The sequence below is a fragment of the Acipenser ruthenus genome, chromosome 2, assembly GCF_902713425.1.
Source record: "Acipenser ruthenus chromosome 2, fAciRut3.2 maternal haplotype, whole genome shotgun sequence".
Taxonomy (NCBI): Eukaryota; Metazoa; Chordata; class Actinopteri; order Acipenseriformes; family Acipenseridae; genus Acipenser; species Acipenser ruthenus.
Window position 1 is genome coordinate 66592947 of NC_081190.1, and position 16447 is coordinate 66609393.

Consider the following 16447-nt stretch of genomic DNA (forward strand, 5'->3'; position numbering starts at 1 on the left):
CATCTGACTGAAGTGAATCTTCCTCGGATTCATTGTCCTCTTCCGTATCCAGAGTATTCCCTCTCCACGTTCGTGGGTTGCGTTCCTCCTGGCTCCTCTCGCTCATTCGGCAACCCAGTACAATTCTCTGCAGATGCAAGAACGCTTTTGGTCACATTACATAATCTTTCAAATATTAGTAACGCACATAAGTTTATTTATTTTATTAACATTTTTATTTAAATTATACCGTGCTTATGAAAATAAACGTAATATTTACACTACACCATGTTCATACTACCTTTATTTTCTAAAGCAGCCTGGTATAATATGAAAAAAACAAAAATTAATCAAATGGGTTTTTTTGTTGAATTGTTGCTGCAATTTGGAATTAATGTGACAGCGGAAAACCAGCAATGAATAAAACATTCACTATTTCTACTTATCTATATTAACAAACATCCCCCCCTCCCCCAGCACAGTGACAACACTCTACAACTCAGTTACTTTAAATCCTTATATCACCTTGGTGACCAGTACTGTCACCTAATGTCAATTTTCCGCCGGATCATCATATGAAACATAAGTATGTTTCCTCTTCTCCTTATGATAATAATAATAATAATAATAATAATAATAATAATAATAATAACAATAATAAGGGGGCTCCCGAGTGGCGCATCCAGTAAAGGCGCTCCACGTGGAGTGCAGGATGTGCCCTATAGTCTGAACGTCGCAAGTTCGAGTCCAGGCTATTCCTTTGCCAACCGAGGACGGGAGCTCCCAGGGGGTGGCGCTCAATTGGCCGAGCACCGCCCGGGGGGAGGGAGGGTTAGGTCAGCCAGGGTGTCCTCGGCTCACTGCACACCAGCGACCCCTGTAGTCTGGCCGGGCACCTGCGGGCTTGCCTGTAAGCTGCCCGAGAGCTGCATTGTCCTCCAATGCTGTAGCTCTTGGGTGGCTGCATGGTGAGTCCGCAGTGTGAAAAAAAAACCGTCGGCTGACGGCACACGCTTTGGAGGAAAGCGTGTGTTCGTCTTCTCCCTCTTGAGTCAGCACAGGGGTGGTAGCGGTGAGCTGAGCCTGAAAATAATTGGCCATTCCAAATTGGGAGAAAATAATAAAAATAATTGGCAACGACTACAAATAAAAAAAAAATTTAAAAAAATAAAAATAATAATAATAATAATAATTCATTTAGCTGACAGCTTTTACCAGGATTAATCAACCATTACAATATTGTATTTAAAACAACTAATCATGCAAAATGTAGCCCTGTGGAAAAATACATAACCTAAGTTACCCACTTATGTTAGGAGACTTATTTGAAAAAATACAGTAACTTAAATACTTATCTGCTGTTTAAACATTGCTTCAATATACCTTGTCTGACACCCTGAGTTAACAAAACTTACCAACGCCAAGGTCCAATGCACCGGTGTCCATGCCTCCCACGCCATCCAGGGTCCGGAGCTCACATGTTTTCATTATATTCTCTTCAATAGAGGTAAGTGGGGAGCGAGGTGCTGGTCCTCTGCCAGTCTCTCTGGATGCCTTACGGAGAGCAGCCATATTTTCTTCACTGACCCCCGTATGTCATGCCACCTCTTCATTATATCATTAACATCCTTGGGACAGCCACCTAAAGCATTTGTATTTTTGTATTTGTTGCCATACGGCTCGCCTGACAGCTGCAGATTGCAGTTTTGGGCCATATAGTTTTGTTTCATTTTTCAAAACTTCTTCAATTAACAGTGCATTTTCATGTGCCCTAAAACGGCCCTTCCTACAGCTCTTCGCCGTGCTTGCAATGTTTTCGGTAGTGCTATCGGTTGACTCCGTTTTTCGTTTGCTACCGACAGCATATATAGTGCTGATGATGTCATCAAATGGAGACAGATTTCGTCCTTTTAATGACGACTTACCCATTCATAAAATGCTTAGCAACAGTCGCCCGTCTGCTCAGATCATTTTATGAATAGCAATATGTTTGAAATGAAATTGATTTTATTTATGACAGTCGTCAAGTACTTTTATGAATAGAGCCCATAATCTCAATATGGCAGCCACATCAGGTTGCCCAGAGGTTTTTCACAATACTGAAAATATGAAGTCTGTTATAAGCGGTGCCCACCACCTTTTGTTGCTTGTTGTTTATTACCTAATCTACTTAATATTCAGTTTCTATGTACAACAAATATATTTTTGTTAATTTGAAAGGGATTTTTAAAGGTAGTTGCAGTATATAAATAGGCTGCATATTTAAAAACCAAAGTTCCATTAAATCCTGGTCAGAAGATATTTGTGCCGGATTTAGGCTTAATTTGTCTTTGTATTTATATTGTTCTATATTCATAGGATGCTTAATATTAGACTGTGCTATATGTGAACAGAAAATTAAAGTGTACATAGGACCTTTTTATTTTGTATTGTGTTACATGTTATCATGTGTTGCTACAACTGTTTATGTAAGGTGTGTGTATTATTATTATTATTATTATTATTATTATTATTTATTTATTTATTTTTTACATTTTGACCACTTTTTTTAACTTTTAAATTGCATTCCCTGCCTCAAGATGGCTTCCCATGTACCTGCATGGACCTCTCAGAACTACGTTTCCCATCATCCTCCTGCTCACTGGTAAATCCATCTGTTACATATGTGAGCAGGAGGATGATGGGAAATGTAGTTCTGAGAGGTCCATGCGGGTACATGGGAAGTCATCTTGAGGCAGGAAATGCAATTTAAAAGTTTAAAAAAGTGGTCAAAATGTTAAAAAAAATTAAAACAATACACACACCTTACATAAACAGTTGTAGCAACACATGGAAACATGTAACACAATAAAATAAAAAAGGTCCTTATATACCCTTTAAAGGGAGATTGTTCTAGAAATGTATGCTATCCCATCACTGACTGCTAGCGGTTTCCAAGATCCCTGGTATTCAATTTTCTGACTAAAATTCTCTGTTTTTTGTTCCATGTGTTAAGCATGCTGGCTTTCAGATACAGTTCTCTGTATTTAATTGTTGTCTCCAATTTCCCAGTGAAGACCTTTTTGCACTGAATTTACTGGCACTGAATTGCCAGTAGCAAGTTCCCTGTATTGCATTTGCTGGCTAAAACATCCCAGTGCACAGCTTCCTTCATTGAATTTTCCTGGCTCAGAATATCCCAATTCTGAGACCTTTGTGTTGAATAAGCTGGCTCTCAGTAGACTGCCAATTTGTTAGCTCCAAATCTCACAGCTGTACTCCTTGTATTGCATATTTATTTGCACTAAGATTTTGACATGGTTGTCTGTACATAAAAAAAAACTACAAAAAAGTGACATAAACCTGTAAAAACCTATTGCCCCAATTTCATATTAGTTGCAAACATTTAAAGTGTGCACTACCAAGTGTACAACGTTTTAAATAAAAGTATGTATGCTTGTGACAGGCTGGACAAGTGGTCTGACGTCAGGCCAGAAGCAGGAAGGATAACTGACACCAGGGACTGCAGTTTAAAGAAAGACGCGGCTGGCTGCCGTTTTTATTAACAAATAACAAAAAGAAATAAAATATTTAAACAAAAAACACTGCTCACAGAGCGAAAATAAATCATTAAACAAAACAAGTCTCGAACACAAAATATATAACACAACACAGGTCAGGCTGGGCTATCACCTTCACTGTTCCTATCCGTTTTACTGTTTACGTTTCTCTCTCTCAGTTCTCTCCACTCTTGCTCACTCTCTCCTTCCAACACCACGCACCCCGAGCTGGAGAGCTGCAGGCTTTTTATATCGTGGCCGAGGGGTTTAACTGCCTAGTAATTAGTCTATTATCCCTCGGCCACAATCTGCACGAGTTTATTAATTACTGCTGTGGATGGGACTACCCATCCACGCTACAAAATAATCGGCTATGCCATCAAAATACAAAACAATAACAAACCCTGCAGCGGTTCGCCGTCACAAATACACTTCTAAATAAATACAAATAAACACACGGCGCCTCACCGTCATAAATATAATAAATAAACCATAATACTAATAATACTAATAATAATAATACAAAATAACACAGGGGCGGAGGGGGACCCCGTTCCAAAAATAAATAAACAAAATAATGTACAGGATATCCCGTGTGTTATATGGATTATATGGCCTACAGTATTGGCTTCCTTTGGCATCCCATTCGTTGAGCTCCAACTGGAGACCACCAAACTGTTTTCACTTGAACGCAGGTCCAGCTCCAAAGATACTGGGTGTAAGGTCTAAAAAAATCAATTAGTTTGGTGAAAAGAAGCAATTTATTCTGTTTCTGGTATTGGATAATTCCTCTTGCTCACAAAGTGATTTCATCTGCTTTTCAGCAAAGGAAAACATGTCGATTGGAAATGAAATTCTCCTATTTAAGTGTGGCGAAGTATCTACTGCACACACCAGTTACATATCAAAAAGCAAGCAAAAGAGAAAAACGCACAATGTGAACATTCTGACAAGGGACAAAATATGATGAACTTCACTTGCAAAATTCTATATCATCAATGTAAACTTAATACACTAATCTCCTTTCTAATGCATTTAATATGAACTTAAATATATATTTAGAATCCCTGCATATGACATAAAACAATACCATATTAATAATACACTTGTCATAACTCTTCTTTTTATATTCTTTCTTAAATACAGTTGCAATACTTCTTTCTATTGCCCCTTGCGTCTTTTGCACAATGCTATTACACAATCAATAAAATACTGATAGATTCACAACTGAGGAATATGAATCTATCCTCTAGCCTGAAGACTGTATTAGATTTCAGCATGGTGTTTTTTTTTTTAGTTTTTTTTTTTTTAGACTTTTACCGCTTTCATTGTTTATTTGACATCTCCTCCTCAACATGTTGTCCTCAGTATCTGAAGTACTGAACATTCTACAATGTTGGTTTGATTGTGAACATTCGTCTTGGATTTTATTGCACACTTCTACCCTGTATAAAATCATCTACTGGGCTTTAACAACACAATAAAGGCATCAGGTGGAAAGTCTGTCTGCTTGTTTCTCGTGACGTCAGATTTTATGATTCAGTGTCTGAAGTTATGGTTGAACAGATTCATGCCTGGATTTGCTTTTTTCAATTTTTTATTTCAAATTTGTTTAGAATTTATGAAACACATTTTTACATGTGAAATGACTATTGCCTTGACACGTCTCATCAGGATTATACTGGAAAGAAAAAGACCATTTCATATTAATGGCACAGTAAAGTTAATCCTGTTTTCAATCTACTGCTTTTTTTCTTGTTTCTCATCATTTGGTAATCTTCAATCTCTGAGAAAGATGCCCCTCAAAATTATCCTGCACCAGCCTGACCTCAGTAGCCAATAAAGAAGGGACTTAAGCAGAACTTGGAGATGCATGCTTATCTGTGTTCAGTTTTCAAAATGTGGTATACATTTGCTTTATTTTGTTCTTCAACTTAAAAGTATATTCTGTTTCACTCAGCTAATAATGTTGTTTAATTAATTATGCCAAATGTAGCATGTGTGCATGGCAAACATATGCTGTTGCATGTGATTGGTAAAATAATAATTGACTTACTGTGTGCAGAAGTATTTTCTATGAAAATGAACAGCTATGTTCTGTGCTTAAATTAAATGTCACTTGAAAAACTGGTATTACAAATTCGGTGTCCCTTTATTGCCTCTGTATATTTTCACTGCTGACAAGTAAACACAATTGTATATTTCATGGTTAGTTTCTAACCACTGGCTGTGGAGAATTTCATAGATTTATTTCAGCCGTATGTAAGATTTCTGTTTCTTCCAGTGTGGCTCAGACATGTGTAATGTTATTATGTTTTAAAGCAAACTGTGAAATTATCCCACACAGAAACATTATTTACATAGCATGTGATTTGGCGCTTTGCCCTAAAAAGAATGTAGATGAAGACTGTAATAGGATCATATATTATAATTATTGCATTTCTCTATGAAATCCATGCCAACCTCAGGTTTGGTTCTTTATCTTTACCAAAAATTCCATCCTAATGCTATTTGTTTGATATAAAATGTTGATATATCTGACCCAGTGTGCATCAAAGTCAATTTACAACAAAAAATAAACCTGTATTGAAGAATGTCATTCTACAGTAAGCACTCAGAAGATATCTTATAAACCTGCCTATAAAAAATATTTTTGACAGGGTCCCTTTATAGGCTGTTATAACTTTTATGTATATTAAGTTAGAACAGCACTACTTACCAGTTATTACACAGCAAATTGCTGGTCACGCTGTGTCAGACTTTAACTGTTTTTTTCCTTCACAGTATTCCTGAAGCAATATTACACACAAAAAACATTTCTCCTTTCAGCTTTCTTTTAACACTATTCCACTCTTCAATTCAAGGATCACTAAAGCACAACCCTCGCACAGCTATGGACAAATGTTTTGCATCACCCTATAGATGAACTAATTTTACTTCATAAAAGTCGAATGAAATCTGCTGAATAATGTTACGGTAACATATTGAAGTACACCCCGCTTTGTATTTTTCCACATACATAATGAAAAACTGACAAAAATTGAAAAACCTGACATTTCAAAATCCAGCATGAAATACTGCAGTACTATTATGGCTTCTGGTAGACTTTTGCGATATTATTTTGTAGTTTCTTTGATTACATGACGTTAAATATAATATCTAAATTATGATCATATTTTTATATTTTTTTATTAATGTCTCAATACTGTACATCATCCTGTAACAGTTCTGGTAAAACATCCTTCGAACTCAATTTGAATGGCTGAAGAATAAATAGATTTAAAATAAATACATAAATAAAATCTTTTTAAGGACTTCACTGAAAGAAAATGGGAGACTTAAATGAGCCCACAGAACTTCTAAGGTTAAGAGGCATTTTAGTAAATGGCTATCTGAAATTACTTTACACACAAGTCATGTTTTTTTTATGCAAAGTTTAAAATGGATAATACGTCTAGCAGAAAATGGGTGTCTTTTAAACTGATGTAAAAGGATATGAAATGCAAAAACCACTAACTTTCTAACTTTAGACAGAAATACACTAAGAAGACTCAAATGCACTAGAAATGTTTCATTGTCATAACATTGGTATACAAAGGGCACAACTGTAAGAATCTAAACAACACAGGTGTTTAGAAATACCACTGTTTACATCAATTAAATACATTCCTAAAATTCAGATTTGTCCTTTCTGATGGCAGCTGTCCAGACCTCAGCTCCATTGTAAAGCAGCACTTGCAGATCTTGAACTACTTTCACTTGCGTCAACCATGTGTCTTTTCCGAGAAGGCCAATTGTATGTTGCCCAGGGCTACTAGCAAAGCAGTATCATTAAGATCTGCAGGTTTGGCCCATAAAAGGGGTGGCTAATTGTGCACCGTGGCTAGAGGAAACATTATTCATCTTGATTGAGAGGCCATTAGAAGGGTTTGTCAGGGAGGAGGCATCGAAAAAGACTGTACACTCATAGAGCTGAACGGCACAATTAAGCAATTCTGTGTTTCCAGAAACTGTATCAAAGTGAAACACATACAGTACTTTTATATAATTGAAACTGTCCACTTTATTTAAGAGTCATTCATTTTAGCTAATTTGTCAAAATGGCCATGATCTACAGCAGTTACTAATTGCAAACTGAACTTTACACTAAAAATATAAATTTAATTAATGGTATCTAATTCTGGAGATCCTTGAAAATGGCTTAAAAATAAGAGACCACCGATATGAAGGGGTTTACAGTACTACAGCATTGCCATTAGGGCGTTTGGGGTGTTCATCATAGCAACAGAAATGCAATAAAAACATCTATAAGGTGTGCTCAAGACCAGGACTCTTTGCACTGCAAAGGGTGACACCATGACCAGACTTTAACATACATTTAACACTAACCAAATTAACAAAATGGTTTACAAGGAACTGGCCTACCACCATTGTCTGTTCTGATGCAAGGCACTAAATCTGTATCTTTGCACCATTATACAATTCATATCAAATGTTTCCTGTCAGATCAGAAGCTATGTGCAATGCACTAAGAATGCTACAGATAAGGAAATAAAGCAACCACTATTCTAATAGCATCTGTAATTAAACAATTTATGTACAAACAGAAATATGTGCATAAAAGTATATCCATCCCCTTTAAGTAACAGAAAACTAACGGAAAATCTCACAAATCTAGGAAAAGCAAAGCAAAAGCATGTATTGCTGCACAGATTTAAAGGGTAAGTAGCGTGGTTTGGAAAAAAATATAGCGTTACATGTCCCAACGTGTTGCTACAACTGTTTAAATAACGTACCTGTAATGTCTTTTCATTGTAACATCCTGACAGCTTTTTACACTTATAACTTTAAAGTCTGTTTCAAAGTTATTTTCAAAACGGCCGCTCTAATGCACTGGGGTTTGAGAGCTATCCCCTAAATCACTGCAGAAGAGCGATTTAAAAACAAAACTGGCTCTGTCTTTTCAGTTCCGTGCCACATCATGGACCGTTATTGCTGTGTTACCTGTTTGACAATGTGGGCAATAATCCTTCTATCAGTGCAATAGAGTGGCCATTTTGAAAAGAGCTTTGAAACAGCCTTTAAAGTTTTAGTTTAAAATGTTATCAGGATGTTAACAATGAAAAGAAAAATTACAGGTATGTTATTGTGGCAAAGTGCCCGCCCCTGTGTGCATTTGTGTGTTCTGTGTATGTATGTTGCGTGTGTAAATGTTGGTGTATAGATTGGTACACGGGATATAAACGGGTCTGTGTTTCACGTGTATTTTAAAGTGTAGATTTGTATTTAGGCACGAGGAGAGCACAAATCACTTCACGTGCTGGTTAAATGTAATATGTGAGCACGGGGTTGCACAGAATTAATTCACGTGCTGGGATTCAAGTGAATAATTAATTAGTAATTGAATCCCAGCACAATAGTATATATAGACGCACATTTCTTGCACTCAGGGTTGGTGTTCAGTGAGTGGAGAACGGGATTGGAGACGGAGGTAATAATAAGAAGAAGAAGAATAGAAGTGTTTGTACTCACCGTGTTCGTCTGTCTGTCCTGCACCGTCTGTTTAGTCCGTTTTGTCTGTCTCTTTATTTTGGCGCAAGTGCCGTGTCCTGTTTTGTATTCCATTGTTCAAACCTTTTATTTGTTAATAAACGCTGAGTGCAGCCATTGCACTCAGCTCATCACAACCACCGTCTCTGTGTATTCCTTTTCTGGTCTGACGCCACCCACTCTGGCCGTCTTTGTGACACGTGGTGTCATCGTGGGATAGCCGCGCCTCCAAGCGTCAGACCAGGAGGGGTTTTGGTTAAAAAAAAAAAAAAAAAAAAAAAATATATATATATATATAATGGCAGAAGACGCCACAAAATGGCGGGACTGGTTCCTGGAGAATGCTGGGCTGGAGGCCCAGGCTCTGCCCATAGTCGTTCGGGCCCTGTGGATGATGGACAGTGAGAGATGGGAGGCCTATCAGCAGGAACACACCCCAAACACCTTGGAGGAAGGTGTGGAGTTTCTCCTCAGCTACCTGGAGGCAACGATAAACGGAACAGCAGCCCAGGTAGCAGGACCACCAGCAGAGGAGTACCTGCTGTCCCCATCTCCACCAGCAGAGGGTGAATGCCTGCTGGTTTTGCCTCCACAGCCCAAGCGGGAGACAGATAAAGAGGTGAAGGACAGGGAGGAGGAGTGCCGCCTAAGGGCCAGGCATCCACGGCGATGTAACAAGCCATCGTCGGGGTGCCTCCTCTGCGACCAGGATCACCTGTTCGCCCACTGTCCCTTCCGCAGTTATGGGGAGGAGCCTGAGCGTCCACAGCCCAAGCGGGAGGAGCCTGAGCGTCCACAGCCCAAGCGGGAGGAGCCTGAGCGTCCACAGCCCAAGCGGGAGGAGCCTGAGCGTCCACAGCCCAAGCGGGAGGAGCCTGAGCGTCCACAGCCCAAGCGGGAGGAGCCTGAGCGTCCACAGCCCAAGCGGGAGGAGCCTGAGCGTCCACAGCCCAAGCGGGAGGAGCCTGAGCGTCCACAGCCCAAGCGGGAGGAGCCTGAGCGTCCACAGCCCAAATGGGAGGAGCCTGAGCGTCCACAGCCCGAGCGGGAGGAGCCTGAGCGTCCACAGCCCGAGCGGGAGGAGCCCGAGCGTCCATAGCCCGAGCGGGAGGAGCCCGAGCGTCCACAGCCCGAGTGGGAGGAGCCCGAACGTCCTACGCCTGAGTGGGAGGAGCCCGAACGTCCTACGCCTGAGTGGGGGGAGCCCGAACGTCCACAGCCCAAAAGGGAGGAGTCGGTGCGTCCACAGCCCAAAAGGGAGGAGTCGGTGCGTCCACAGCCCAAAAAGAGGGAAGTCGGGGCTTCCACAGCCGTAGGACCCAAGCTGCCAGCAGAGGGAGAATGCCTGCTGGTCCCACCTCCACCAGCAGAGGGTGAATACCTGCTGGTGCCGTCCCAAGAGCCAGAAGGGGAGGAGTTACAGGCTCAACCCCCTGAAAATTTTTGGGGGGGAGAAGGGCAGGATGCTGGTGTCCCCCAGCAGCCTCTAGCTATGCTGCTGAAGGCAGCACGGCGCGCACATGCCCAGCCGCCACAGCAGAGGGAGCCAGCACCGCCACAGCCTCCCTCTGAGTGGCCAGCATCAGCCCCATCGCCTCTACCTCTGCCACCTCCACCGCAGTGGGAGGACTGCTTGCCCCTCCCACCTCCACCAGCAGAGGGTGAATACCTGCTGGTTCCAACTCCACCAGCAGAGGGTGAATGCCTGCTGGTTCCACCTCCACCAGCAGAGGGTGAATGCCTGCTGGTTCCACCACCGCCAGGAGCAGAGGAGCTGGAGCTGCCTCTGCCTCCGCCACCGCCCGGAGCAGAGGAGCAGGAGCTGCCTCTGCTGCCCGTACCTCCGCAGGGAGTACGGTGGCCGGAGCCCCAGAAAGGGGAGCTGCCGGCCACGAAGGGTGAGGAGGTCTGGAGACCACCAACCCCAGCAGCAGTTTCGCTGCCAGAGATCGTGGGGGAGGTCAGGAGACCTGCTCCCACTGCAGCAGTTTCGCTGCCGGAGATCGTGGGGGAGGTCTGGAGACCTGCTCCCACTGCAGCAGTTTCGCTGCCGGAGATCGTGGGGGAGGTCCGGAGACCTGCTCCCACTGCAGCAGTTTCGCTGCCGGAGATCGTGGGGGAGGTCCGGAGACCTGCTCCCACTGCAGCTTCTTCGCTGCCGGCAGTACTGTGGTCGGAGCCCCACCAAAGGGAGCTACCGGCTACAAAGAAGGGGGACGAGGTCTGGAGACCACTTTCCCCAGCAGCAGTTTCGCTGCAGGAGTTCTTGTGGCCGGAGCCCCACAGGAGGGAGCTGCCGGCTACGAAGAAGGGGGAGGTCGGGGGACCACCTGCCCCCGCAGCTTTTTCGCTGCAGGACGGGACCAACAGGCTGTCAGCCGTGCCACTACCGGCAGGGGTGCTGACAGCATGGCCAGCCATGGGCCCACTGAAGCCTCCCTTCCCAGCCCGAGACTTTGTCCTGGACTGCTGGATTTTTAAGGGGGGAGGTGGCCGTTGAGGCCATGTGTGCTGCGCACAAGGGGGGGTATATGTGGCAAAGTGCCCGCCCCTGTGTGCATTTGTGTGTTCTGTGTATGTATGTTGCGTGTGTAAATGTTGGTGTATAGATTGGTACACGGGATATAAACGGGTCTGTGTTTCACGTGTATTTTAAAGTGTAGATTTGTATTTAGGCACGAGGAGAGCACAAATCACTTCACGTGCTGGTTAAATGTAATATGTGAGCACGGGGTTGCACAGAATTAATTCACGTGCTGGGATTCAAGTGAATAATTAATTAGTAATTGAATCCCAGCACAATATTATATATAGACGCACATTTCTTGCACTCAGGGTTGGTGTTCAGTGAGTGGAGAACGGGATTGGAGACGGAGGTAATAATAATAAGAAGAAGAATAGAAGTGTTTGTACTCACCGTGTTTGTCTGTCCTGCACCGTCTGTTTAGTGTTTAGTCCGTTTTGTCTGTCTCTTTATTTTGGCGCAAGTGCCGTGTCCTGTTTTGTATTCCATTGTTCAAACCTTTTATTTGTTAATAAACGCTGAGTGCAGCCATTGCACTCAGCTCATCACATCACCGTCTCTGTGTTCCTTTTCTGGTCTGACGCCACCCACTCTGGCCGTCTTTGTGACAGTTATTTAAACAGTTGTAGCAACATGTGGGGATGTACAACGCTATATTTTCCGGGACCCCGCTACTTACTCTTTAAGCAGCATTAAACCAGCGCCCCGCACCCCAGACTGTAGAATTGTTATTTAAATTACGGTTGTGGTGTTCTCACAAAAGTTCTTTTAAGAATGGACCTAAATGAAGAAACTTTAAACCACACACTGTATTACTTAAACATCACTGTTGTTTATACTGTTATGTGGTGGTGTGGCAGCAACCCAGTAACCAATAAGCTTGATACAAGTCATACTGCAATGGGCTAAAACCCATTTTATTTGATAAACTCGCAGTATAAATCCACATGCTTTGGGTTCCTGTTTAACTTAGCTGCAGCTCTGATTTTTACACAGAAGTGCTTTTGTTAAATTGTGTTTAAAAAAATACAGGGAGAGAAGCAATGTAATTTGAATTATGTTTTTGGACAGATAATCTGAAGCCTGAATATCGTAACCTGAACCGTATGCTTTCGTGCTATAAAATAATAAAGATCTGTACAGAATTTAAACTTTAACAAGTTATTTAGAACATAGCATTCCACTACAGAGACAAGGTACAGACACTCCTGAACAGTTTTTCCTGAAGATATTATTTTTGTGCAAAGTGCTTAATTCCAAATGAGTCATGGGGTTGCTCTTTACTGAACAGCACAGTTCCCAAAATGTACTTTTATACCTTAATGAAAACCTCAACACAACATTGTGTAACACAGTACTGGTAGTGGAAGCACTTTGGCGAGATTCAAACCAGTTACTAAAATATATAGCCCAAAGACAAATGTGCTGTTGCCTGTCTGCCTCATGGACCCTCAGAAACATGTAACAAGGAAAAGGTAACGCTCACTAACTAATAGTACATCACAGTGTGACTCATTCATTTTCTATTGCTTTTTTCGTATATTAACATGAATCACATACCTTTGAGGAAATTATGAAAGATTGCATTTACTTACAGTTTCTGAGGATTTATCCTTGACATCATAGACTGTTAGCTTGAACCGAGTTCCCTCACAAATGGGGTATTCTGGTGGGAAAGTCACACCAGTCAGGAACAGTGGGTCTCTTGTTCCCTATGTGCCAAAAGAAAAACAGTCCTGCCTGAGTAAGGTAACAGCTGTGCACAGCCCTGTGCAATACTATTTCTCTCTCTCTCTCTCTCTCTCTCTCTCTCTCTCTCTCTCTCTCTCTCTCTCTCTCTCTCTCTCTCTCTCTCTCTCTATATATATATATATAAAAGTTGACATACCCCAATGGAAATTAATAATTTATAGAAATTTCTCGAAATCAAAGAATTTTAGGAAAAAAAAAGATTGTAGCAAAAGTTTTGCTTTTGTGGATCAGGAAAAAAAGTTACAATAAATAAATGTTTACAATTATTTATTTCAGCAATTTTTCTGCAAAACTCTAATTCAAAAGAATTCATACCCTTTGATGCTATGACAGTATTGTCTACAAGGGGCTAGAAATTTTAATATGATAATGCAGAACCTAATTCTAGAAAAGTCGAGAAAATGAAGGTGAACATTCTTAGAGAGTATAAAAGGGTTAGGCATAGGATGATTGCTGTCATTACCAATAAGTCAATATGGGACAAAGTAAAGAGCTATCTGAAGACCAAATTATTTACTGTCATAAAGCTGGAGAAGGATACAAGAAGATTTCCAAACATTTGAGTATCCCAATTTCAACTATTGTTTCTATTGTCAAGAAGTAGAAGACTCATGGAACTGTCACAACACTCCCTCGGTCTGGAAGAAGGTTATGTCACCAAGAACAAGTAGAAGAATTGTGAGGAAGGTTAATAACAATCCGAGATTGACTGCCTAAGATATTCAAAGTGAATTGGCTGCAAGTGGAACTGGGGTTTCCATTTCAACCATAGGTCGAGTATTGCATGGTGAAGATCTCAATGGTCGCAGGCCAAGGAAAAAGCCACTCTTAGGAAAACGTCACAAGGACAATCAATTAAAGTTTGCAAAACGGCATTTGAATGATGGATATGAGTTCTGGAAAAAGGTTTTGTGGAGTGATGAAACAAAAATCGAGCTATTTGGTCATGCTGATAGTCGGTACGTTTGGAGAAAGTCTGATGAGGCGTACAAAGAAAAGAACACCATACCTACTGTCAAGCATGGAAATTTAGTTCCAATCCATGGTAAAATGGATTCCATAGCATATCAAAATATATTGGCCAATCATCTGAAACCCTCCGCTACAAAACTTGGTTTAAAGCGCAACTGGATGTTCCAACACCACAACGATCCAAAGCACACATCAAAATGTACTTCAGAATGGTTAAAGAAGAATAAAATCAAGGTTCTGGAATGGCCTAGTCAAAGTCCCGATCTAAATCTGATTGAGAATCTTTGGTATGAGTTGAAGAAGGCTGTGAAAAAGAGAAGTCCTTGGAATTTGAATGAACTGGAACAATTTTGAGTTGAAGAATGGTCAAAAATCACTAAAGAATCATGCCAAAAGCTCACTGACAAATATCCTAATAGTTTAAAAGATCCACAGCAATGCCACCAGACCTATAGTGCCGGAGGACAACACAGATCTGGCGGCTCCGCTGCAGAGCCACAGGCGCCCTATCGGCCACAGTGGTCGCTGATGCGCGGTGAACCGTGGATTCCCCTGCCGACCTAAACCCTCCCTACCCGGGCAGCGCTCAGCCAATTGTGCGCCGCCCCCTAGGAACTCTCGGTCACGGTCGGCTGTGACATAGCCTGGATTCGAACCTGCGATCTCCAGGCTATAGGGTACATCCTGCGAGGAGCGCCTTTACTGGATGCGCCACTCGGGAGCCGGTTAATATTGTTAAAGGTGCCTCAACTAGCTATTAATTTAATTTTCCTTGTCAGGGAATGAATACTTTTGAATTAGCATTTTTGGAGTTTTGTAAAAAAAAACAAAAAAAAAAACTGCTGAAATAAATAATTGTAGATCTGTTCATCGTAATTTTTTTTCCTCATCCACAAAGCAAAACTTTTGCTACAAAAAGATTTTTCTTATAATTATTTGTTTTTTGAGAACTTTATAGAAATTACAAATTTCCATTGGGGTATGTAAACTTTTGACTACAACTGTGTGTGTATATATATATATATATATATATATATATATATATATATACAGTATGTATGTATGTATGGAATAAGGGCCGACAGGCCGTCCATATACGTTGAATATACGGACACCTCTGGCCTCCAACCCCAGAGATGTCTGCATATTCATATATAGGGCAGCAGTGTGGAGTAGTGGTTAGGGCTCTGGACTCTTGATTGGAGGGTTGTGGGTTCAATCCCAGGTGGGGGACACTGCTGCTGTACCCTTGATCAAGGTACTTTACCTAGACTTCTCTAGTAAAAACCCAACTGTATAAATGGGTAATTGTGTGTAAAAAAAAAAATGATATCTGTATAATGTGAAATAATGTTAAATGTGATATCTTGTAACAATTCTAAGTCGTCGTGGTTAAGGGCGTCTGCTAAGAAATAAATAATAATAATAATATTTAATGTATACGGATGCCCTGAAGGGCCTTATTGCATTTATAATTCAGGTCAAACAGTGGATTTGAAGAAAAAAAAAGCATAAATCATGTTTAGGGCAAAAAATTATTTGTTTTTTTATTAAATATCCTTACGCCAATAAAGTAGTCCCATTTATAACTTTGAACTACACACTAAGTTAAGCAGAATAAATTAATTTTATTGGAACACGCAAAAGAAAGTACATCTGTATTTATGATATTGTTTGACATTGCCATTGAAAAGATACACCAGGGTGGCGGAGTTGAGACAGCACTGAGTTATTTTTTTTTTTCCCGTCACTGACAGTGCAGACCTGTTTGAGCAGAACAGACGGGATGAATAAAAATAAATACAACGAAATCTTTGATTTCAGTAATTTTTCAAGGTATGTGTCTAATGGATAATGGGTAGACATGTCTTTTTTTCTGTAGTGTTTACATCGGGGTGACTGAGTATAAAGACAGCATTTTTTTTTTTTTTTTGGGGGGGGGGGGGGGGGTATTTTTGGTTTTTTCTATCTTCCAGTTCATTTAATTGTTCTTCATCCAAATCTGCATGTCTGCTTGCTACTTTGGAATTTTTTGCAGGTAATTGGTCACTCAGCAGATGACTACCGTCCGATACTTTAAAATTCTGTGAGGCAGCGCAGTGACTTAGAACATGTGACAAGGCTTCAACTG

General features: G+C 41.0%; 1 protein-coding gene across 3 annotated transcripts in view; it reads right to left on the bottom strand.

Annotated features, from left to right (window-relative positions):
• inpp4b (inositol polyphosphate-4-phosphatase type II B) overlaps positions 1-16447 on the bottom strand; it is a 211291-nt gene that overhangs the window by 153929 nt on the left and 40915 nt on the right. For all 3 annotated transcript variants that reach the window (XM_058999293.1, XM_058999292.1, XM_034015249.3), the window contains one exon: positions 13188-13304. In XM_058999293.1, coding sequence (XP_058855276.1) covers positions 13188-13304 — 117 coding nt within the window. The remainder of the gene's footprint in view (positions 1-13187; positions 13305-16447) is intronic.